General features: G+C 46.9%; 1 protein-coding gene and 1 non-coding gene across 2 annotated transcripts in view; both read left to right on the forward strand.

The window, feature by feature from the left end:
- Nucleotides 1-4,617: 4,617 nt before the first annotated feature.
- On the forward strand, nt 4,618-4,672 carry LOC115113879 (U7 small nuclear RNA). Its single transcript, XR_003861144.1, has one exon. It is a non-coding gene; the product is annotated as a U7 small nuclear RNA (small nuclear RNA).
- A 16,855-nt stretch (nt 4,673-21,527) lies between these two features.
- LOC115113786 (solute carrier family 12 member 4-like) overlaps nt 21,528-25,546 on the forward strand; it is a 53,935-nt gene continuing 49,916 nt past the window's right edge. The window contains exon 1 of the mRNA XM_065012060.1: nt 21,528-22,002. Coding sequence (XP_064868132.1) covers nt 21,860-22,002 — 143 coding nt within the window. The 5' untranslated portion in view covers nt 21,528-21,859. The remainder of the gene's footprint in view (nt 22,003-25,546) is intronic.

Genomic DNA, 25,546 nt, shown 5'->3' on the forward strand with positions numbered 1-25,546 from the left:
ATCTGTCTAAAGTTTATGTTTTAATTCATTTGAAGGCCTATTCATGTTAAAGAATAAATGGCAATAGAAAAACATGCACTAACCAAGGACTGAATCTTAACATACATAATGTGAATTTCCATACACATCTTCCATTGATATCAATGTATTAATAGGATAGCCGGGAATACAAAACTTGTGAAACAAATCTGTTTGGTTACCAGGCTAGTATTACGCAACAGTTGGAGTGACGTCTCAGGAAAGAGTTTCGGCCACTTCGATGGATAGGCTGTCCAGCGTTGTGCCTGGCTGTCGTCCTAGACGATGACCTGTGACTGGAGATGGATTGCCATGATGGCCTAGATCAGATCTACGGTGCTCTGGTTGTCTCGACAGGGGCATATTTGTCCTCCAAAACCACAGCAGTTCTGATAACCTCTGACACCAACCCACATGACATGGAGCACCATCCTTCTGTCATAAGGAAGCGTCCCTTCCTTTTAGATGCAGATCCTAGTGACCTAGGTCTACCAACACCCAGGCCGGCATTTACTGCTGCCTTACCCTTATTTCTGAATCCCATTCTAACTGCTCACGGCAAAGCAATCTCTTCCCTCCCTTCTGGCCTCTATCAACCATCCCTACCAGGCCCCATCCCTTCCTACATGCCTGTCTGCCTGCCTCCATGCCTGTTTTTCTGCATTTCTGTCTGTCTGTCTGTCTGTCTGTCTGTCTGTCTGTCTGTCTGTCTGTCTGTCTGTCTGTCTGTCTGTCTATCTGTCTGTCTGCCTGCCTGCCTGCCTGCCTGTCTGTCTCTGTGTACCAGCATCCGTTCATCCATCTGCCTACCCGCCTGCCTCCTTCCCTTCCTCTCCCTCTCTTCCTTCCCTCCGTCTTCCCTCTGCCACGGGGCCTCTTCTCTCCATGGGCCAGCTAGATCCTGATCTCAGATCAGATGAGGTTGATGAGACGTGAAAGGTCTCTCACAACAGTCCAGAAAGGCTCCAGCCTCCTCTAGGACCACAGCCAGCCAGGGACCCCTATGCTCTCTGTCCACACCGCTCTCCATCTTCAAGGCCTGCCCTGCCATCGGAGAACCACCCCGTCTCTTAAACCTGGAAAGAGCAGAGGCAGGTCCACCTCTGCCTGGCCATTCAGGCTCAGTCCAAGTGACTCAGGCAAGAGAGTGGAGAAATGTTGTTTGAGCTAGGATGAGTAGGTCACTTCACTTTAGACTGTTTTCAATATGTTTTTGAGATTAAATGAAATGAGCGGTTTCTTAAGTATCATGTTCTTATGTTTCATATTGTACTGAATGCATTGCCAAAGTTATATGGCATTCAAGTTGATTTCCATGCACTTGTAATATGAACTTAGGCTTCAGCACTTGTTTCTTTATAGATTTAGCCCACATTAAAAAATACTAAAGTTTGCTATGGAATTCTACAGTACTTACTATAGAATTATGTAGTAAACTGTAGTATAATGTAGAATACTATACTACACACTAATATCCCTCGATCATGTGAACAACTTAGTATAGAATTTTGCAGTATACTGTAGAATACTATAGTAAATACTACAGTATTATCCCCCCAAAACATTGTATTAAATACTACAGAAATGTCTGCAAAAACACTATAGTCCGCAAAGGTATAATTGAGCCCCCTATGAATTTACCTGACACCCCTGTGCACTCCTTCACCAGGTTCTCCTTTTCATCCTTCTCTGTTTCAGAAGTGTGTAAAGCCCTGAAAAAAATAATAATAATTATCCCCTGGCCCTGATGAACTAGGCCCCTGCCTCCTACACCTAGCTGCAGACATCATTGCTCCCCCTTAACATGTATTTTTAACCTGCTTGATATTAAGGAAATCCCCAAGTTATGGAAATCTGCTTTTGTACTGCCTATTGACAACTATCGACCCATATCAAAATTGTCTGTACTGTCAAATGTACTGGATTCCTTAGTTAGTAGGCAGCTAAAGACCTACTTCCAAGAAAACAACATCTTAAATGGAATGCAATCAGGTTTTAGGTCTGGCCACAGCACTGTTTCAGTCACATTGAAGGTTTTAAATGACATCAACTGTGCTCTTGATAAGAAGTTACATTGTGTGTCTGTTTTTATTGATTTGTCGAAGGCTTTTGACACACCGTGGACCATGCTGTGTTAGTGCCAAGGTTAAAATGTTATGGAATTACTGGTCATGCTCTAGATTGGTTTATAAATTACCTATCAAATCGTACACAATGTGTAATGGCGGATGGTTGTAAATCTGAGTCCATAGAGGCGTGCTCAGGTGTTCTGCAAGGTTCTATTTTGGGCCCACTGTTGTTCATTTTGTATATCAACAACATTGGGGATCTTATTGAAACAGCAGATGTTCATTTTTATGCATATGATACTGTTCTTTATTCAAGTGGTAGTAGTTTATATTTAGCTTGTGAAAATGCCCAAAGAGCATTAACATCATGCAACAGAATCTGTGTGATTTAAAGCTAATTCTAAATTCAAGCAAAACAAAATGCATGCTATTTTCAAATGCCAGGCATGTTAAAAATCATGTCATTGCTACATTAGCTGGACATACTATTGAGCAAGTTAAAGTGTACAAATATTTGGGTGTGTGGGTTGATGATAAGCCGAGCTTCACAGTGTATGTAGAGAACTTGATAAGGAAGCTCAAGCTGAAAAAATGATTTTATTACAGGCATAAGGCTTGTATTTCTTTTGAGGCCAGGAAGGAGCTGGTATGATGTACATTACTGTCGGTTTTTATATTTTAGTGATGTTATATATATATATATATATATATATATATGCCGGCCTCAGCCACTACCCTGAGAGCACTTGATTCAGTGTATCATGCAGCCCTCAGGTTCATTACAAATCAGAAATGTCTAACACATCATTGTGATCTCTACAGCGCTATTGGCTGGTCGTCATTGACCTTGCGTAGGCTTAAACAATGGTATACACTGATTTATAAGGCCATTATTGGGTAAAATGCCATTTTATCTCTGTACTTTTTTAGTCAGGTCAGTAAATAAATATCAATTACAGTCCCATTCTCATTTGCTTCTAACAGTACCAGCTTGGAAAATTCCAGAAAATTGTGTCATGGCTTTAGAAGCTTCTGATAGGCTAATTGACGTCAATTGGAGGTGTACCTGTGGATGTATTTCAAGGCCTACCTTCAAACTCAGTGCCTCTGTCCTTGACATCATGGGAAAATCTAAAGAAATCAGCAACAAAGTCTGGTTCATCATTGGGAGCAATTTACAAACACCTGAAAGTACCACGTTCATCTGTACGAACAATAGTATGCAAGTATAAACACCATGGGACCACACAGCCATCATACCACTCAGGAGGAGACGTGTTCTGTCTCAGAGATGAACGTACTTTGGTGCGAAAAGTGCAAATCAACCATAGAACAACAGCAAAGGACCTTGTGACGATGCTGGAGGAAACAGGTACAAAAGTATCTATATCCACAGTAAAACACTTCCCGCTCAGCAAAGAAGAAGCCACTGCTCCAAAACCACCATAAAAAAAGCCAGACTACAGTTTGCAACTGCACATGGGGACAAATATTGTACTTTTTGGTGAAATGTCCTCTGGTCTGATGAAACAAAAGTAGAACTGTTTGGCCATAATGACCATTGTTATGTTTGGAGGAAAAAGGGGAGGCTTGCAAGCCGAAGAATACCATCCCAACCGTGAAGCAGCATCATGTTGTGGGGGTGCTTTGCTGCAGGAAGGACTGGTGCACTTCACAAAATAGATGGCATCATGAGGATGGAAAATTAGGTGGATATATTGAAGCAACATGGGTCTTCAAAATGGACAATGACCCCAAGCATACTTCCAAAGTTGTGGCAAATTGGCTTAAGGACAACAAAGTCAAGGTGTTGGAGTGGCCATCACAAAGCCCTGACCTCAACCCTATATAAAATGTGTGGGCAGAACTGAAAAAGCGTGTGCGAGCAAGGATCCTACAAACCTGTCTCAGTTACACCAGCTCTGTCAGGAGGAATTGGCCAAAATTCACCCAATGTATTGTGGGAAGCTTGTGGAAGGCTACCTGAAACATTTGACCCAAGATAAACAATTTAAAGGCAATGCTACCAAATACTAATTGAGTGTATGTAACTTCTGACCCACTGGGAATGTGATGAAAGAAATAAAAGCTGAAATAAATCATTCTCTCTACTATCATTCTGACATTTCACATTCTTAAAATAAAGTGGTGATCCCAACTGACCTAAGACAGGGCATATTTACTTGGAATGTTAGGAATTGTAAAAAAAAATGAGTTTAAATCTATTTGGCTAAGGTGTATGTAAACTTCCAACTTCAACTGTATATTCCATACAGGTTATAGAAAAGAGCAGAAGCTCTGAACTCTCCGTTCAGAACCTAGTCCTACATACCTACAGGTTATAGAAAAGAGCAGAAGCTCTGAACTCTCCGTTCAGAACCCAGTCCTACATACCTACAGGTTATAGAAAAAAGAGGAAGCTCTGAACTCTCCGTTCAGAACCTAGTCCTATCTACCTACAGGTTATAGAAAAGAGCAGAAGCTCTGAACTCTCCGTTCAGAACCCAGTCCTACATACCTACAAGTATTAGACAATTTGCTCTTTTAGTATTTCTCCAGTAGGTTTCCTCAAGGAGAAAGCCCCCCCCCACACACACACAGACACAGTTCTATGTCCCCAAAAACACTACAGTAAATACTACAGTATACTACAGTCCACAAAAGCACTACAGTAATTACTATAGTATATAATTATTTTAAATACTTCAGTATCAGTCCGCAAAAACACCACAGCGAATACCACAATAAAGTCTGCAAAAACACTATAATGATTTTTATAGTATTCTTAGTATTCTTATATTTTTATAGTATTCCTAACATAGTACACTATAGTATTTTTTCATGTGGATGTGGGTGGGAAAGTAATAGTGGGTGGTTGGGTTGGGTTTGAAAATCTTGTTTATAGAATTATAATTTGTAAAATGTTCTCATGCATAGATTTGATCATTGTGTGAAATTCACACCAATATTGTAATTTATTAACAGAACATGATGTGGAAATGTGCATTTTCTTTTGATTTTGAATTAGATTTACAAATAAAATGTGTTATAATGTATTCATTTACACTACCGGTCAAGAGTGTTGCAAAGCGGTCATCAAGGCAAATAGTGGCTATTTGAAGAATCTCAAATATAAAATATATTTTGATTTGTTTAAAGCTTTTTTTTGGTTACTACATGATTCCAAATATGTTATTTCATAGATTTGATGTCTTCACTACTATTCTGCAATGTAGAAAATAGTAGGTGTAAAAAAAAAAAAAAGTAGGTGAGTCCAAACTTTTGACCTGTAGTCTATGTGTGATTAATTTTATATAGATGCGTATGCACATGTTCTCAATTGTATGTCCTCACTTTGAAGAACTGACTCCCCGCTGAGCACATTTGATCATTTAGGCCCTGAAGTACACAGTGTGCTGGACGAGACCTAGTGCAAGCTGTCATTACCAGGTTTGAGCCCTGTTAGTGTCCCTGAACATCCCTTATGTAGGGCAGCACTTTACCATGTGCATCTACGTAGCCTGGCTGGGTAATCATCATACCAGGAGAATGGCACTTAGCAGTCAGGTCAAATGAGATTTCTGAGGGGCTCCTTAGGATGCGTGTGTTGGCTCTAAACACCCTGTCTCACACATCATACTCTACTATACACTTCAGCTTCTTTTAGAAATCCTCTGGTTCGTATTTTGGTTAATTTCCTTTGTGCCTATAAGCCTCTCCGTGTGACCTACAGATGTGAAGAGATTTAAGTACCCCAGCAATGTTAAGTCTTACTGAGTCAGAACCCACCCACATAGTGAGAAAAAAACTCCCTACAACTGTCATTTGATCAATTGACAATTAATAATAGGACTTTTCATCCAGTTTCAGCTGCTTACATGAGACATACAAATTAATCACCAATCAGAGATGCACAAAAGCTTTTCGTAGTGACAATAGGATCAGCTGTGTAACTAATTTGAAGCAGGGTTTATTGGTTGGTGTGGAATGCTATTTGGCATCAGAGAAAATGGTTAGAGTGATTGATAAATCGGTGTAAAGCCTAATTTACCACTTCCCCAAAATATAAAATTGTACAAATCTAACAAATCAAGCAGAATATCCTATAAATCAACTTAAATTTTATATCAATCAAACAATAAGATCGATTGACAAGGGGACATGGGTTTGTGTTTACAGTGTGGGCACCTTCCTCTGCCCAGATGTTGCTGACACATGCCAGATCTTACAACGCCAGCATGGCTATTTTACGTATCATCTAACCACATCATATGTGGTAGTAATCTGGTGCCCGACTGGCACAGTTGATGACGTGGCACGCAACCATTGGTTGATAGGTGCATCGTCTGAGCAGGGGAAGGCGACCTGTGTCTGTGCTCAGTAATCAGACGTGTAATCAGTAATCAGCCAGAGTGCCTGCTTGGAGAGCCGTGAGGCTTCTGGTTGGTTTGGTGAGCAGGAGGCCTTTTGTTGGTTGTATAGTCTTTAGTTTGGGCTGTAGTTTCCCTTTTGTACATATTTATGTTTTCTCACCATGTGAGCAAATAATAATCTGCTTTGACTGGCCAATCAAGAGGTCAAGATAGACAGAGCTGGCCCTGGACCAAGTTTAGGTTGCCATATCCCTGGGCACATGTATCTTCAACACCTAGGCGCATACGCTGATTTCTCACATAAATACACACATTCATTCAGGTTACAGACCATGTAACTAGGCCTAGGACCCCTACACAAAGCGAGTGCAACAATATCCGTAGGCTAGTTAATGGTTTCGTAGCAAACCAATAACTGGCCTACCTAACAAACCTTCCTCTCCCAGCTGTCTCCCACCTTCTCTGGCCACTTTCACCCCATTAAGGATCCTCTTTTCCAACAAAAGAGCAAGCTGACCCACACTTGTACTAGAGCTAGGACTCTGTAGGGGGGCATAGATGTCACACATAGGCTCCATCTGAAATATCAACACATGAATCAACACGTGTATACACTCAGACACTAGGTCACTGTCCTTTACAATCAAGGGAGTGTCCTACTACTTACAGTGTATAGCACCCATCTAGATTGATTGAGAGACACTCGACACATATGTTCTTAGTGGGAACCTCCAGGCATGAAAATTGTGAAACACACATAAGTTCATCTTTCAGTGTTTGTTGTCTGTATTATTAAGCCGTCAGCGTAAAGGAGAACACGCGCCCATCTGACTCCTCCTACCTTCCTGGTGAGATAAATAAAAGCCATTCAATTGCAGCGTGTCAATTAGTCTGTTGTTGCTGTCAGGGATGACCTTTTCTTTATGGCTCTGGCCAGCACTGAGGCCTCTCATCTGTCTGACCGCTCGGTCCAGCCACAGCCCCAATGACCAGCCACATCTCTGCAGGAGAGGAGACCAAACCCGATTACAAACACTGATCGCCTGCAATCTAACCAGACAGGTTTACCCCCAGGTAGGGTTGGAATGGATACGGTAATATTGAGAGAGATGCAGAACAGACTGCGAAAGAGAGAGTAGGAGTAAAACAACACCAGACAAGACAACAACAATGTGATGTAATTGATTTTAATTGTGATTAAAATTAAATGGGCTCTGTACATTTTAAAAGGTTAAATCCAATTGAAGGTGGAAATCACAGCTGGCAATCACGGTCTGTCTAACAGCAGGCTTTTAATGAAGCACGCTGGTCCCCATCATTCATCTGGAGGTGTGTGTGTGTGAGATGGAGATAGAGAAATTGCATCTGGGTAGTAGACACTTTTCATGCATCGTTCTAGGGCAACAGACATCATGTTGACAGTTATCAACTGACAAATCACAGCTATGATGTAGAGCTGTTACTTTTGTCATGACTTTCTCTTATGTATTGTATGTTGAAGTATAGGTTCCATTTCATTTAAGAAAACAATGAGAACCAATATGATCCAGTGACATTTAGACCTCTCTCCTAGATTCCCAATCCTTCATCTTTTGAATAATTATTTCCCCAGGCTGTGTTATGTTATCAATAACTCTTTACTGAATGAAACATATTAATACCTGATAACACCATGATCTCCATCTATTGTTCCTTGTCAGCTCCTGACTGCACTGCTCTGTAATGTCAACGAGGAGCAATATTGGTCATATTGGTAAGTTCATCTTAAAAGTCCCAGATTTACTAGTTCAATGAAATATTACTATCTAACTGCTATACATGTTGAGTTGAGTCAAAGATACTCTGGTTGAGTGAGTAAACCCTTTCTTCTCTAACAGATGTGCGGTTTTAACATGATAAAGTGTATGTAAATGCCTCCATCTAGTGGTTCATTTAGAACTGCGCACCTGTTTATTGTTCTGGCAGTAGAATGGGAATATCTCAATTACATACTCTGTGCGTCCTCTTTCTTCTCTCCTCGTCTCCTTCTCAAAACCCATTGGATGAGGATGCCAGAGGTTCCTCCCCTCTGACCTTCTCCTCCAATGGCTTTTGAGAAGGAGGCAAGGAGAGAGGACTTGAGGAGTATGCAATTGCGATCTTTCCTATTCCCGCAGTGACCATTGACCAATTAGGAGTCGGGGTGGAGAATGGCAAGAACATCAATGAACAGCATTTTGATCAATGGGTTAGTAAAGCTCACATAACATTCAAGTGATGCTCCAGAACTTTTGTATAGTTTCAGACAGTAGCTTTGAAAGTGGTGCTCATTTTTAGGTACTACAGTACGTAATCCAATTGTGTATTACGTCATCCATTTCGTATGATATGTTGTTGAATTTTTTTTGCAATTCGTATATTATGTTAGGAATCCAATTCGTACAATATGTGACAAATGTGTTGTGCTTAAGATCCCAGACTGCATCTTTAACTTAAAGTTGTGACATGGGATTTACACTAAACACCGATTGACATCTAGGCTTACTGTTAATGCTGTAGAAGTCCTACTGTTGACCTCTAGGCTTACTGTTAATTATGTAGAAGTCCTATTGTTGACCTCTAGGCTTACTGTTAATGATGTAGAAGTCCTACTGTTGACCTCTAGGCGTACTGTTAATGCTGTAGAAGACCTATTGTTGACCTCTAGGTTTACTGTTAATTATGTAGAAGTCCTATTGTTGACCTCTAGGTTTACTGTTAATGCTGTAGAAGTCCTACTGTTGACCTCTAGGCTTACTGTTAATTATGTAGAAGTCCTATTGTTGACCTCTAGGCTTACTGTTAATGATGTAGAAGTCCTACTGTTGACCTCTAGGCTTACTGTTAATGCTGTAGAAGACCTATTGTTGACCTCTAGGTTTACTGTTAATTATGTAGAAGTCCTATTGTTGACCTCTAGGCTTACTGTTAATGCTGTAGAAGACCACCTATTGTTGACCTCTAGGCTTACTCTTAATTATGTAGAAGTCCTATTGTTGACCTCTAGGTTTACTGTTAATTATGTAGAAGTCCTATTGTTGACCTCTAGGTTTACTGTTAATGCTGTAGAAGACCTATTGTTGACCTCTAGGCTTACTGTTAATTATGTAGAAGTCCTATTGTTGACCTCTAGGTTTACTGTTAATGATGTATAAGTCCTACTGTTGACCTCTAGGCTTACTGTTAATGCTGTAGAAGACCTATTGTTGACCTCTAGGTTTACTGTTAATGCTGTAGAATACCTATTGTTGACCTCTAGGTTTACTGTTAATGCTGTAGAATACCTATTGTTGACCTCTAGGCTTACTGTTAATTATGTAGAAGTCCTACTGTTGACCTCTAGGCTTACTGTTAATGATGTAGAAGTGCTATTGTTGACCTCTAGATTTACTGTTAATGATGTAGAAGACCTATTGTTGACCTCTAGGTTTACTGTTAATGATGTAGAAGTCTTATTGTTGACCTCTAGGTTAATGATGTAGAAGTCCTATTGTTGATCTCTAGGTTTACTGTTAATGATGTAGAAGTCCTATTGTTGACATCTAGGTTAATGATGTAGAGTGTCCTATTGTTGACCTCTAGGTTTACTGTTAATTATGTAGAAGTCCTACTGTTGACCTCTAGGCTTACTGTTAATGATGTAGAAGTGCTATTGTTGACCTCTAGGTTTACTGTTAATGATGTAGAAGTCCTATTGTTGACCTCTAGGTTAATGATGTAGAAGTCCTATTGTTGATCTCTAGGTTTACTGTTAATGATGTAGAAGTCCTACTGTTGACCTCTAGGCTTACTGTTAATGATGTAGAAGTGCTATTGTTGACCTCTAGGTTTACTGTTAATGATGTAGAAGACCTATTGTTGACCTCTAGGCTTACTGTTAATTATGTAGAAGTCCTATTGTTGACCTCTAGGTTTACTGTTAATTATGTAGAAGTGCTATTGTTGACCTCTAGGTTTACTGTTAATGACGTAGAAGTCCTATTGTTGACCTCTAGGCTTACTGTTAATTATGTAGAAGTCCTATTGTTGACCTCTAGGTTTACTGTTAATTATGTAGAAGTCCTATTGTTGACCTCTAGGTTTACTGTTAATGCTGTAGAAGACCTATTGTTGACCTCTAGGCTTACTGTTAATTATGTAGAAGTCCTATTGTTGACCTCTAGGTTTACTGTTAATGATGTAGAAGTCCTACTGTTGACCTCTAGGCTTACTGTTAATGCTGTAGAATACCTATTGTTGACCTCTAGGTTTACTGTTAATGCTGTAGAATACCTATTGTTGACCTCTAGGCTTACTGTTAATTATGTAGAAGTCCTACTGTTGACCTCTAGGCTTACTGTTAATGATGTAGAAGTGCTATTGTTGACCTCTAGGTTTACTGTTAATGATGTAGAAGACCTATTGTTTACCTCTAGGTTTACTGTTAATGATGTAGAAGTCTTATTGTTGACCTCTAGGTTAATGATGTAGAAATCCTATTGTTGACCTCTAGGTTTAATGTTAATGATGTAGAAGTGCTATTGATGACCTCTAGGTTTACTGTTAATGATGTAGAAGTCCTATTGTTGACCTCTAGGTTTACTGTTAATGATGTAGAAGTCCTATTGTTGACCTCTAGGCTTACTGTTAATGATGTAGAAGTCCTATTGTTGACCTCTAGGTTTACTGTTAATTATGTAGAAGTGCTATTGTTGACCTCTAGGTTTACTGTTAATGATGTAGAAGTCTTATTGTTGACCTCTAGGTTAATTATGTAGAAGTGCTATTGATGACCTCTAGGTTTACTGTTAATGATGTAGAAGTCTTATTGTTGACCTCTAGGTTAATGATGTAGAAGTCCTACTGTTGACCTCTAGGCTTACTGTTAATGCTGTAGAATACCTATTGTTGACCTCTAGGTTTGCTGTTAATGCTGTAGAATACCTATTGTTGACCTCTAGGTTTACTGTTAATGCTGTAGAATACCTATTGTTGACCTCTAGGCTTACTGTTAATGATGTAGAAGTCCTATTGTTGACCTCTAGGTTAATGATGTAGAAGTCCTATTGTTGACCTCTAGGTTTACTGTTAATGATGTAGAAGTCTTATTGTTGACCTCTAGTTTAATGATGTAGAAGTCCTATTGTTGACCTCTAGGTTTACTGTTAATGATGTAGAAGTCCTATTGTTGACCTCTAGGCTTACTGTTAATGATGTAGAAGTGCTATTGTTGACCTCTAGGTTTACTGTTAATGATGTAGAAGTCCTATTGTTGATCTCTATGCTTACTGTTAATGATGTAGAAGTCCTATTGTTGACCTCTAGGTTTACTGTTAATGATGGAGAAGTCCTATTGTTGACCTCTAGGTTTACTGTTAATGATGTATAAGTCCTATTGTTGACCTCTAGGTTTACTGTTAATGATGTAGAAGTCCTATTGTTGACCTCTAGGTTTACTGTTAATGATGTAGAAGTCCTATTGTTGATCTCTATGCTTACTGTTAATGATGTAGAAGTCCTATTGTTGACCTCTAGGTTTACTGTTAATGATGGAGAAGTCCTATTGTTGACCTCTAGGTTTACTGTTAATGATGTAGAAGTCCTATTGTTGACCTCTAGGTTTACTGTTAATGATGTAGAAGTCCTATTGTTGACCTCTAGGTTTACTGTTAATGATGTAGAAGTGCTATTGTTGACCTCTAGGTTTACTGTTAATGATGTAGAAGTCTTATTGTTGACCTCTAGGTTTACTGTTAATGATGTAGAAGTCCTATTGTTGACCTCTAGGTTTACTGTTAATGATGTAGAAGTCCTATTGTTGACCTCTAGGCTTACTGTTAATGATGTAGAAGTCCTATTGTTGACCTCTAGGTTTACTGTTAATGATGTAGAAGTCCTATTGTTGACCTCTAGGTTTACTGTTAATGATGTAGAAGTCCTATTGTTGACCTCTAGGTTTACTGTTAATGATGTAGATGTCCTATTGTTGACCTCTAGGTTTACTGTTAATGATGTAGAAGTCCTATTGTTGACCTCTAGGTTTACTGTTAATGATGTAGAAGTCCTATTGTTGACCTCTAGGTTTACTGTTAATGATGTAGAAGTCCTATTGTAGACCTCTAGGTTTACTGTTAATGATGTAGAAGTCCTATTGTTGACCTCTAGGTTTACTGTTAATGATGTAGATGTCCTATTGTTGACCTCTAGGTTTACTGTTAATGATGTAGAAGTCCTATTGTTGACCTCTAGGTTTACTGTTAATGATGTAGAAGTCCTATTGTTGACCTCTAGGTTTACTGTTAATGATGTAGAAGTCCTATTGTAGACCTCTAGGTTTACTGTTAATGATGTAGAAGTCCTATTGTTGACCTCTAGGTTTACTGTTAATGATGTAGAAGTCCTATTGTTGACCTCTAGGTTTACTGTTAATGATGTAGATGTCCTATTGTTGACCTCTAGGTTTACTGTTAATGATGTAGAAGTCCTATTGTTGACCTCTAGGTTTACTGTTAATGATGTAGAAGTCCTATTGTTGACCTCTAGGTTTACTGTTAATGATGTAGAAGTCCTATTGTAGACCTCTAGGTTTACTGTTAATGATGTAGAAGTCCTATTGTTGACCTCTAGGTTTACTGTTAATGATGTAGATGTCCTATTGTTGACCTCTAGGTTTACTGTTAATGATGTAGAAGTCCTATTGTTGACCTCTAGGTTTACTGTTAATGATGTAGAAGTCCTATTGTTGACCTCTAGGTTTACTGTTAATGATGTAGAAGTCCTATTGTAGACCTCTAGGTTTACTGTTAATGATGTAGAAGTCCTATTGTTGACCTCTAGGTTTACTGTTAATGATGTAGAAGTCTTATTGGGGAAAATGTTCTTGACAACTTTGAATAGATTTAAAGATAAAATAAGCCTTTGTTGTCTAAAAGCAATAGTTTGTTTTAGTATGGGCCTTTCTTTAGACATATCTGTCAAAGCACAGAATTCATTAATGATTGTCAAGGTACTGTACTTTGTTATTTATCCAAAAGAGGGCGCTAGAAGATGACACAGACAACTAATCAAGAGCTTATCTCCCACACATGGCTTTGCTGCTTGTTCAAAGCTTCTGTTTGCACTCTAACCATAAGCTTACAGTGGCCTTGCTCTAACCCCTGGATCTGCACCACATCACACAGCACACGTTCATAGCTCTGCTCTACCCTGAGGAAATGCCACACTAGGTCTATACAAGAGATTATGCAGTGGAGAACTATGTCCAGCAGCTCCTTTAGTCAAGTCACTTCCTGCTGTGAATAAGCTGACCCCTGTTTACAGGAGCTTTTTCCCCATGACTGGGTCACTGTGAGTGGGAGAGCTGAGTGCGTCTGTCCCTAGTAAACCTAGTGTTCATTGACGCTGCACTTACCGCACACCAGGGGTGTCAAAGTCATTCCATTGTGTCTGCTGGTTTTGTTTTTTCCTTTCAATTAAGTCCTAGACAACCAGGTGAGGGGAGTTCCTTACTAATTAGTGACCTCATCAATCAAGTACAAGGAAATAGCGAAAAACCCGCAGACACTCGGCCCGCCGTGGAATGAGTTTGAAATGTGCCATACACAGTGAGCAGTGGGCTGAAGCTGGGGTTGTGCCTAGGAGCTGGGGCTGGAGCAGCGGCTGGGACTGGAGCAGCGGCTGGAGCAGTGGTTGGAGCAGTGGTTGGGGCTGGAGCAGCGGCTGGAGCAGTGGTTGGGGCTGGAGCAGAGGCTGGGACTGGGGCTGGAGCAGTGGTTGGGGCTGGAGCAGCGGCTGGGACTGGGGCTGGAGCAGTGGTTGGGGCTGGGGCTGGAGCAGTGGTTGGGGCTGGAGCAGCGGCTGGGACTGGGGCTGGAGCAGCGGCTGGGACTGGGGCTGGAGCAGTGGTTGAGGCTGGGACTGGGGCTGGAGCAGCGGCTGGGACTGGGGCTGGAGCAGTGGTTGGGGCTGGAGCAGCGGCTGGGACTGGGGCTGGAGCAGCGGCTGGGACTGGGGCTGGAGCAGTGGTTGAGGCTGGGACTGGGGCTGGAGCAGCGGCTGGGACTGGGGTTGGAGCAGTGGTTGGGGCTGGAGCAGCGGCTGGGACTGGGGCTGGAGCAGTGCTTGGGGCTGGAGCAGCGGCTGGGACTGGGGCTGGAGCAGTGGTTGGGGCTGGAGCAGCGGCTGGGACTGGGGCTGGAACAGTGGTTGGGGCTGGGGCTGGAGCAGTGGTTGGGGCTGGAGCAGCGGCTGGGACTGGGGCTGGAGCAGTGGTTGAGGCTGGGACTGGGGCTGGAGCAGCGGCTGGGACTGGGGCTGGAGCAGTGGTTGGGGCTGGAGCAGCGGCTGGGACTGGGGCTGGAGCAGCGGCTGGGACTGGGGCTGGAGCAGTGGTTGAGGCTGGGACTGGGGCTGGAGCAGCGGCTGGGACTGGGGCTGGAGCAGTGGTTGGGGCTGGAGCAGCGGCTGGGACTGGGGCTGGAGCAGTGGTTGGGGCTGGGACTGGGGCTGGAGCAGCGGCTGGGACTGGGGCTGGAGCAGCGGCTGGGACTGGGGCTGGAGCAGTGGTTGGGGCTGGGACTGGGACTGGAGCAGTGGTTGGGGCTGGGACTGGGTGTGGAGCAGTGGTTGGGGCTGGGACTGGGGCTGGAGCAGTGGTTGGGGCTGGGACTGGGGCTGGAGCAGTGGTTGGGGCTGGGACTGGGACTGGAGCAGTGGTTGGGGCTGGGGCTGGAGCAGTGGTTGGGGCTGGGACTGGAGCAGCGGCTGGGACTGGGGCTGGAGCAGTGGTTGGGGCTGGAGCAGCGGCTGGGACTGGGGCTGGAGCAGTGGTTGAGGCTGGGACTGGGGCTGGAGCAGCGGCTGGGACTGGGGCTGGAGCTGGAGCAGCGGCTGGGACTGGGGCTGGAGCAGCGGCTGGGACTGGGGCTGGAGCAGTGGTTGAGGCTGGGACTGGGGCTGGAGCAGCGGTTGGGGCTGGAGCAGTGGTTGAGGCTGGGACTGGGGCTGGAGCAGTGGTTGGGGCTGGAGAAGTGGCTGGGACTGGGGCTGGAGCAGTGGTTGGGGCTGGAGCAGAGGCTGGGACTGGGGCTGGAGCAGCGGCTGGGACTGGGGCTGGAGCAGTGGTTGGGGCTGGAGCAGGGGCTGGGACTGGAGCAGCGGCTGGGACTGGGGCTGGAGCAGTGGTTGGGGCTGGAGCAGAGGCTGGGACTGGGGCTGGAGCAGCGGCTGGGACTGGGGCTGGAGAAGCGGCTGGGACTGGGGCTGGAGCAGAGGCTGGGACTGGGGCTGGAGCCGGGGACTGGGGCTGGAGCCGGGGACTGGGGCTGGAGCAGCGGCTGGAGCAGTGGTTGGAGCAGTGGTTGGGGCTGGAGCAGTGGTTGAGGCTGGGACTGGGGCTGGAGCAGCGGCTGGGACTGGGGCTGGAGCAGTGGTTGGGGCTGGAGCAGCGGCTGGGACTGGGGCTGGAGAAGTGGTTGGGGCTGGAGCAGCGGCTGGGACTGGGGCTGGAGCAGTGGTTGGGGCTGGAGCAGTGGTTGGGGCTGGAGCAGTGGTTGGGGCTGGAGCAGCGGCTGGGACTGGGGCTGGAGCAGCGGCTGGGACTGGGGCTGGAGCAGTGGTTGAGGCTGGGACTGGGGCTGGAGCAGCGGCTGGGACTGGGGCTGGAGCAGTGGTTGGGGCTGGAGCAGCGGCTGGGACTGGGGCTGGAGCAGCGGCTGGGACTGGGGCTGGAGCAGTGGTTGAGGCTGGGACTGGGGCTGGAGCAGCGGCTGGGACTGGGGTTGGAGCAGTGGTTGGGGCTGGAGCAGCGGCTGGGACTGGGGCTGGAGCAGTGGTTGGGGCTGGAGCAGCGGCTGGGACTGGGGCTGGAGCAGTGGTTGGGGCTGGAGCAGCGGCTGGGACTGGGGCTGGAGCAGTGGTTGGGGCTGGGGCTGGAGCAGTGGTTGGGGCTGGAGCAGTGGTTGAGGCTGGGACTGGGGCTGGAGCAGTGGTTGGGGCTGGAGAAGTGGCTGGGACTGGGGCTGGAGCAGTGGTTGGGGCTGGAGCAGAGGCTGGGACTGGGGCTGGAGCAGCGGCTGGGACTGGGGCTGGAGCAGTGGTTGGGGCTGGAGCAGGGGCTGGGACTGGAGCAGCGGCTGGGACTGGGGCTGGAGCAGTGGTTGGGGCTGGAGCAGAGGCTGGGACTGGGGCTGGAGCAGCGGCTGGGACTGGGGCTGGAGAAGCGGCTGGGACTGGGGCTGGAGCAGAGGCTGGGACTGGGGCTGGAGCCGGGACTGGGGCTGGAGCCGGGACTGGGGCTGGAGCAGCGGCTGGAGCAGTGGTTGGAGCAGTGGTTGGGGCTGGAGCAGTGGTTGAGGCTGGGACTGGGGCTGGAGCAGCGGCTGGGACTGGGGCTGGAGCAGTGGTTGGGGCTGGAGCAGCGGCTGGGACTGGGGCTGGAGCAGTGGTTGGGGCTGGAGCAGTGGTTGGGGCTGGAGCAGTGGTTGGGGCTGGAGCAGCGGCTGGGACTGGGGCTGGAGCAGCGGCTGGGACTGGGGCTGGAGCAGTGGTTGAGGCTGGGACTGGGGCTGGAGCAGCGGCTGGGACTGGGGCTGGAGCAGTGGTTGGGGCTGGAGCAGCGGCTGGGACTGGGGCTGGAGCAGCGGCTGGGACTGGGGCTGGAGCAGTGGTTGAGGCTGGGACTGGGGCTGGAGCAGCGGCTGGGACTGGGGTTGGAGCAGTGGTTGGGGCTGGAGCAGCGGCTGGGACTGGGGCTGGAGCAGTGGTTGGGGCTGGAGCAGCGGCTGGGACTGGGGCTGGAGCAGTGGTTGGGGCTGGAGCAGCGGCTGGGACTGGGGCTGGAGCAGTGGTTGGGGCTGGGGCTGGAGCAGCGGTTGGGGCTGGAGCAGCGGCTGGGACTGGGGCTGGAGCAGTGGTTGAGGCTGGGACTGGGGCTGGAGCAGCGGCTGGGACTGGGGCTGGAGCAGTGGTTGGGGCTGGAGCAGCGGCTGGGACTGGGGCTGGAGAAGCGGCTGGGACTGGGGCTGGAGCAGTGGTTGAGGCTGGGACTGGGGCTGGAGCAGCGGCTGGGACTGGGGTTGGAGCAGTGGTTGGGGCTGGAGCAGCGGCTGGGACTGGGGCTGGAGCAGTGGTTGGGGCTGGAGCAGCGGCTGGGACTGGGGCTGGAGCAGTGGTTGGGGCTGGAGCAGCGGCTGGGACTGGGGCTGGAGCAGTGGTTGGGGCTGGGGCTGGAGCAGTGGTTGGGGCTGGAGCAGCGGCTGGGACTGGGGCTGGAGCAGTGGTTGAGGCTGGGACTGGGGCTGGAGCAGCGGCTGGGACTGGGGCTGGAGCAGTGGTTGGGGCTGGAGCAGCGGCTGGGACTGGGGCTGGAGCAGCGGCTGGGACTGGGGCTGGAGCAGTGGTTGAGGCTGGGACTGGGGCTGGAGCAGCGGCTGGGACTGGGGCTGGAGCAGTGGTTGGGGCTGGAGCAGCGGCTGGGACTGGGGCTGGAGCAGTGGTTGGGGCTGGGACTGGGGCTGGAGCAGCGGCTGGGACTGGGGCTGGAGCAGTGGTTGGGGCTGGAGCAGCGGCTGGGACTGGGGCTGGAGCAGTGGTTGGGGCTGGGACTGGGACTGGAGCAGTGGTTGGGGCTGGGACTGGGTGTGGAGCAGTGGTTGGGGCTGGGACTGGGGCTGGAGCAGTGGTTGGGGCTGGGACTGGGGCTGGAGCAGTGGTTGGGGCTGGGACTGGGACTGGAGCAGTGGTTGGGGCTGGGACTGGGGCTGGAGCAGTGGTTGGGGCTGGGACTGGAGCAGCGGCTGGGACTGGGGCTGGAGCAGTGGTTGGGGCTGGAGCAGCGGCTGGGACTGGGGCTGGAGCAGTGGTTGAGGCTGGGACTGGGGCTGGAGCAGCGGCTGGGACTGGGGCTGGAGCAGTGGTTGGGGCTGGAGCAGCGGCTGGGACTGGGGCTGGAGCAGTGGTTGGGGCTGGAGCAGCGGCTGGGACTGGGGCTGGAGCAGTGGTTGAGGCTGGGACTGGGGCTGGAGCAGCGGTTGGGGCTGGAGCAGTGGTTGAGGCTGGGACTGGGGCTGAAGCAGTGGTTGGGGCTGGAGAAGTGGCTGGGACTGGGACTGGGGCTGGAGCAGTGGTTGGGGCTGGAGCAGAGGCTGGGACTGGGGCTGGAGCAGCGGCTGGGACTGGGGCTGGAGCAGTGGTTGGGGCTGGAGCAGGGGCTGGGACTGGAGCAGCGGCTGGGACTGGGGCTGGAGCAGTGGTTGGGGCTGGAGCAGAGGCTGGGACTGGGGCTGGAGCAGCGGCTGGGACTGGGGCTGGAGAAGCGGCTGGGACTGGGGCTGGAGCAGAGGCTGGGACTGGGGCTGGAGCCGGGGACTGGGGCTGGAGCAGTGGTTGGGGCTGGAGCAGGGACTGGGACTGTGGCTGGAGCCGGGGACTGGGGCTGGAGCCGGGGACTGGGGCTGGAGCCGGGGACTGGGGCTGGAGCAGTGGTTGGGGCTGGAGCAGGGACTGGGACTGTGGCTGGGGCTTGGGTTAGGGCTTGGCAGGCTGAGGCTGGGCAGTCCGGGCCAAAGATTATATGGCCTTTCACTGGCATCCCGGTGGCAATTACACTCCAGGACAGGCATGGTATGTGCAACGTAGGCGAGTAGTTAGGAAAAACCTCTCCTCTACTACGTCAAAGGCTTCTGTCAGTGAAGACGAGAGAGAGAGAGAGAGTCTGTGTGAAGAACTGGGAAATGTTTGATGGGGAGCTGGGGAGACACAGAGGTGACAATTAGTTTAGAGGGCTGGGTAATACTACTGCATGAATGAATTGTGAGTAACTATAACTTGTTACCATACTGTTCCATGTAATCACTTTATTCCGGGCTGTAAAGTAAAGTGCTACCGAATGTTCTACAAAGGACCACCGCTTTCATTCGGAGTAATTTTTTGTCAAAGTATATTTTGCAGACCTGGTATCTGGTATTTAAAATATGTTCAAATACACAGCCCAAACAAGTACTTTTATATGAGTATTTTAATAGTTACTTGTAAAAACCAAAAAGTCTGCCAAATTGTATTTGACAGGATTTTCAAATACTTATTTCAAATACTATTTTCAAATATCTGCATGGGAGTGTATTTGAATCAGTGTATTTGAGTATTTCAAAAACTTTCCAAGTGTCTTTACAAATACATAAACATTTTCAACTAATTGTCTTTTCAAATCAAATATATCTGAATACTTACTTCGAATGTATGTGAAAGTAATTGAGATATTTGAAATAGTATTTGGACCCAGGTCTGATATTTTGACCCAAAAAGGTCTATTGAAACTGATTCTGTATTACTGAATTGAACTTAAAGACACAATGTACTGTATATTGAACTGTTCTGCATATTATTGTTACTGTTACAAGGCAGGCCAAAGTACAATATGTGACATTGCCAGCATTGCTTGGATTACACAAGAAAGTCAGACTGTTTCATTTCCTAACACAGTCATTGAACTGTGAACCATAAACGGAAAACTGTCAGTTTGGCTGTTGTGCAATAAGATAGAAGAGGGTAAATATGTAAACCCATGACATCCACTACATAATATCATAATAATAGTATGTGCCATTTAGCAGATGTTTTTATTCAAAGTGACTTACAGTATTGAGTGAGCGCAAACATATCCGTACGGGTGAGTCTTGAGTGACCCCAACGAGAATTGAACCCATAACCCTGGTATTGCAACTTGTAAGTGCCATGCTCTACCAACTGTGACACCGTGGCCCCAGAAGTCCAAAGAGAGCAGAAGAGTAGAGCTCAAATGACTTAAAATAGGACGTTTAATGGGCCTCTGTAATTACAGGCCCTGTGATCTGTCTTCCTGGGGACTTCTGGCTCTCAGTGAAAGAGGGAAGGAAAGAGATGACGTTATTTAAGGTTAGTTCCCCTGATATCTTAAATAGATGCCATGAAACTCATAACTAAAATGGCCTGTTCTGGATTATGGGTAAAAATGTATTAGATGGCTATTTATATTTACAGGAGGCCAACATTGTTACTTTAATGTCACAGTACCCTACATTTCACTTTAAATTTATGTCAAACTAAAAACAATGATTAGAAAGTTAAAAGAAACCATACAGCTCTAGGGAGGAGTGCCAAAGACATGAGAGCACATGAGGTTTTTCTTCCAGCTGCAGTCTGTTACTGATGCTTTGGGTTGGGTCGTTGTGGTAAAGACGCTGTAAAGATTCTGTTGGAAAGATTCCGTTCATGTTTATTTTACTGTATACAGTAATTGTACTGTATAATTTTACTGTATTCTATTACAGCTATAAGGCCTAAAAGGAAAGCAGAATAATTTATATTGTAGGCCTATACAGTTTAGGAATACAGAGTATGTTGCTGTCTGTTCCTCAGGTCAAAGGCTGATATGACATCAGCATTATGTTGTTTGTAAGAATCGGAGGGAGAGAGTTGGGTAGTTCCCTGTGTCATATTTTCCTCTGCTTATGCCAAACGCAGGGTTTGTGTTACACGCTTTCTCTCTCTCTCTCACTCCCTCTCTGTCTCTCTCTCCCTGTCTCTCTCTTCTCTCTTTTTATCTCTCTCTCTCTATCTTTCTCTCTCTCTCATTCTCTCTCGTCTCTCTCCGTCTCGCTCTCTCTCTCTCACTCCCTCTCTCGACTCTCTTTATCTATCTCTCTCTCTCTCTCTCTCTCTCTCTCTCTCTCTCTCTCTCTCTCTCTCTCTCTCAAACAAACACGTGGTTTATTTGATTATTTTCCAAACTGCCACGTCTCAGATACACAGAGGACTGTTTGTCTGTCTGTCTGTCTGTGTGTGTGTGTGTGTGTGTGTGTGTGTGTGTGTGTGTGTGTGTGTGTGTGTGTGTGTGTGTGTGTGTGTGTGTGTGTGTGTGTGTGTGTGTGTGTGTGTGTGTGTGTGTGTGAGAGAGAGAGACAGTGTTCAGTGTGGAGAGAGTCAATTAACAACATATCCATGGAATGGGTTTCTCTGCTGTGCCCCTTTTCTCCCTCTCTCTCAGTATATGACCACTGAGTATATGATATGAGTCAGTGGTGCTGACGACAGTGGGACACTGACTGTGTATCAGAGTCCTCTCCTCCCCTGCCAGACTGAGTATCCCAGGCTACATGACAGGCAGCACCTCTTTTATTCACACAAGCAGCCCAGGAGGCCGGCCTGGTCGGGGCCGGGGCTGGTAGAGGGGGCAGGGCTATGGTATGGTAATGTGCTCAGAGGAAGTGAGCGCAGGGTAGTGGAATGCTGCTGAGATTAGTAGGACTGACTGACTGCCTGGGAGTTGAGCTGGCTGATCAAGGCTGGCAGGACAGCACTAACCGCTAGCTGCTGAAAGCCTATCCGGAGATACTGGGGATTACGGCCTAACCAGCATATGAAAACATGCCCCATTTCACAGTGGTACCGGTAGAGGACAGCGCTACGTCCAACTATGACAGTCTGGAAGGAATTAACTGGGTGGACTACAGAGACACAGGACAGGGGGGACACCCTGGACATCTAGACACTGTCAGCTCTGATGGTGAGTCTCTCTCTCTCTCTCGCTCTTTCTCAGACAACTGTTCCTCTCAACTCTTTACAAAGTAGAACAACATAGTTGTCTTGTTAACTAAGAACTGCTTGGAAGAACAGACAGACAACTGAAATGTTTTCTATACTGTGTTGTTATGAGTGTGACCTGAGGATAAGTTGTGGGTATGCTTTACATTGTCCTGGGGGCTGGCTGAGACAGAACAGCTGGTTGTATGTTTACCATGGCAATCCTCCAACCTACCTGGCAGATTTCCTTTCCTGGAAGACAGTTTTCCAGCCTATTTTTGACAGCTCAGGGAATTTTCTGTGGGGTGTTATCGTGGGATTTCAGAGATTCAGGACAGACTCAGGAAGATTACCCCATCATGAGCCCCCTCATGCCAAATATGTCTGTGGTGACAAAGGGAACATAATTGGAGGGCGAGGGTGGGGGGTGAGGAGGAGGGGGTAGAGGGGGCGGAGAGGCAGGGGGACCAGCCCTGCTTAGGCCTCAAGTGTTCCATCTGACAAAAGATGGAGCACTCTTTGTGTATAGCGTTTATTTCTTTTCACACACAGGGGTTGAGCAGGCTGTTAAACCAGTGGGAAACAGCTTTTTTTCCCTTTTCTTTCTTTTCCCTCTTTCAGTTTTTCAATTTGCTTCTGTATCAAGTACGAGAAAGTGGATAAACCACTCCTAGGTGGAGAGGAGAGGAGTTTGTAGCCGGGGGGCAGGATTATATGAGACTGCTGATATGCAGGGCTGACATGGGAACCGACCAGGCGTGAGTCTGCTGTATGAGGGAGAGAAAGGAGAGCTTTAATAAAAGGGAGCTGCCTCGTAGTGAAGCATCCACACAAAACCACAGGCTGGCCGGCCTGGCACACAGACCTAACCCTGCCTGGCCTTCCATCCATTACTGCCAGAGTAATGAATACACCACCATCACAGGCTGGCCGGCCGGGCACACAGACCTACCCCTGCCTGGCCTTCCATCCATTACTGCCAGGGTAATGAATACACCACCATCACAGGCTGGCCGGCCGGGCACACAGACCTACCCCTGCCTGGCCTTCCATCCATTACTGCCAGGGTAATGAATACACCACCATCACAGGCTGGCCAGCCAGGCACACAGACCTACCCCTGCCTGGCCTTCCATCCATTACTGCCAGGGTAGTGAATACACCTCCATCACAGGGCGTGTACACAGTACTGAGTTATAGAGGAAGTGGAAGCTCAATGTTCTGGCCTGGAATTTATTACTATTGTTTCCAAGATAGTTACTATTGGTTGAGCAGTTTTATGGGCAGGGAGAATGGGTGGGCAGGGAGAATGCATGGGCAGGGAGAATGCGTGGGCAGGGAGAATGCGTGGGCAGGGAGAATGCGTGGGCAGGGAGAATGCGTGGGCAGGGAGAATGCGTGGGCAGGGAGAATGCGTGGGCAGGGAGAAAGCGTGGGCAGGGAGACTGTGTGTGTGTACGTTTGTGGTGCACGTCTTTGTGACTGTGTCCCTGCATGTGGCGGGAACCTATGCCATAGAGATATTCTCCACTAGACCACAGGACTGATATCATCATCATAATCTCAAACACCCTGGAATTATGGGACATCTTTGCCTAAAGTCTCCTCTATATTCCTGGAATGTATGGAATTCATTCATGGCTTGTTTTGTTGGATTTTGGCCTGGGAACAAACTGAAATACAAAGTGAAACAAAGCAAATCTAGTGTTCACAATCTAGTGCTCACAATCTAGTGTTCATAATCTAGTGCTCACAATCTAGTGCTCACAATCTAGTGTTCACAGGCAACCTCAATTTAACCCAGTTTGCAAAAACACAGCTGTTATGTGTTATCACTGGCAGTTCATGTTTTGTCCATAAGAGGGGCTCCTGAATGAATAAAATAGCTGATGGCATGACATGACCTTGAATGGTTCTCCAAGGCTGTTGAGCTCTCTCTTTCTGCACATGCCTGTTTTGAGATGACTGTGAACTATCCCCTTCTTCTTCCTCTTAATCTCTCTCTCTGTCTTTCTCTCTCAGGCAGTGGGGTTTCCAGAGAGAGAGAGAGAGCTATGTCACCATTTCCCACTGACAGGAAGAATAACATCTAGGAAGTGAGATGGAAACAGATGACTAGGAAGTAGTAAAAATGTATATTATTGTCTTGGGTGGAGTGTTGCATATGTGTTTGTAGGAAAAGGAGGAGTTGTTGGTGAGGTGAAGTGAGGGAGGAGATTGTTGAAGTAAAGGAGGCTATCATAGATGGTGTGATGGAGGGAAGAGGTGTGTGAGTCTGGTATGGTTGGGTAGAGAGGGTGGAGGAGAGGAGGGAGACAGCCACAGTCACAGTGCTAACTCTGTTCCAGGCTGATCGCCCTGCTCTCTCCAGAGCTGGTCTGGACTGGACTACACACTGTGGCCATTGTGCCAGAGAAGCCTTCCACTAGAGTGGTAGCTAGCTAGGAGTCAGTCAGTTCTAGTCAGTCAGCCAGTCAGTTTATCCACTGTACAATATCTGGCAAGGCTGCATTTGCGCATGACCGAATTAGTTGTGAGAATTTGTGTGTGTGAAATTGTGTGTTTGAGTGAATGTGTGTGAGAGAGTGTGTCTGAGTGAATGTCTGCATCAGCATTATCATCATGTCCTACAGTATTGTTGCCTTGCTGTAATCTAATCCACTATTGAAGGAATCTTTCGTTTTGTCTTCTATACAGAAAACAGTTAGCCTCATACTGAACTGTACAGTACAGAACAGAACAATAGATTACGTGAGGGGAGAATCATTGTTTTGCTTCCTGGGTCTTCCCAGTCTGTCTTCAGGACAACAGTGTCCATTCCTGTCATTCTGTCCCACATGCTTCATAGATAGTCTTAACCTCATAGAGATAAACACCCACTCTGCAGACAGCTGATTCTGTGTGTGTGGACTGAGTGATGACCGATGGGTTCTGGACAGCTGGACTGCTAATTTGAACCCTGAGACCAGTGACAGAAAGAGTCAGTCAGAAGAATGTATCATGAAGGGAAGCTGAAGTGTAAAGGATGGCTTGCAGACCGGTGTCAGTTACTGATTTGTAGTAGAATAAGGATGGCTAGTTGGCTGTGTTGATTAGGGGACTTTCCACTATACATTTCTTCTATACATTCATGTTACATGACAATATTTTCTCACAACCGGCAATTTTTTACTTCCCATCACATCAATGCTTCCGTTGACAGAAGTGGTGACTAAGCTCCTGTATTTAGAACTGTTAAACATATGATTTTAGACTGAGAAAACCACATACAAATAATGCCCTATAGAGTGTTCATGGGTGTACTCTGCTCTGCTGTCCCAAGTGGCTTACACATTACCCTGTGTTCCCCATAGGGCTCTGGTCAAAAGTAGTGTACTATTATAGCGATAGGGTACCATTTTAGGACACAACCCCACTAGCTACAGCTACAGTTGTCTCCCTGAGAGGCTATAGCAGAGCACTACTGGTAAGGTAGGGTTAGCTGTATTATTCTACTAGAGCCCCTGGGGTTAGAGCTATGAGAGACATGTA

The sequence above is a fragment of the Oncorhynchus nerka genome, linkage group LG27, assembly GCF_034236695.1.
Source record: "Oncorhynchus nerka isolate Pitt River linkage group LG27, Oner_Uvic_2.0, whole genome shotgun sequence".
Classification (NCBI taxonomy): Eukaryota; Metazoa; Chordata; class Actinopteri; order Salmoniformes; family Salmonidae; genus Oncorhynchus; species Oncorhynchus nerka.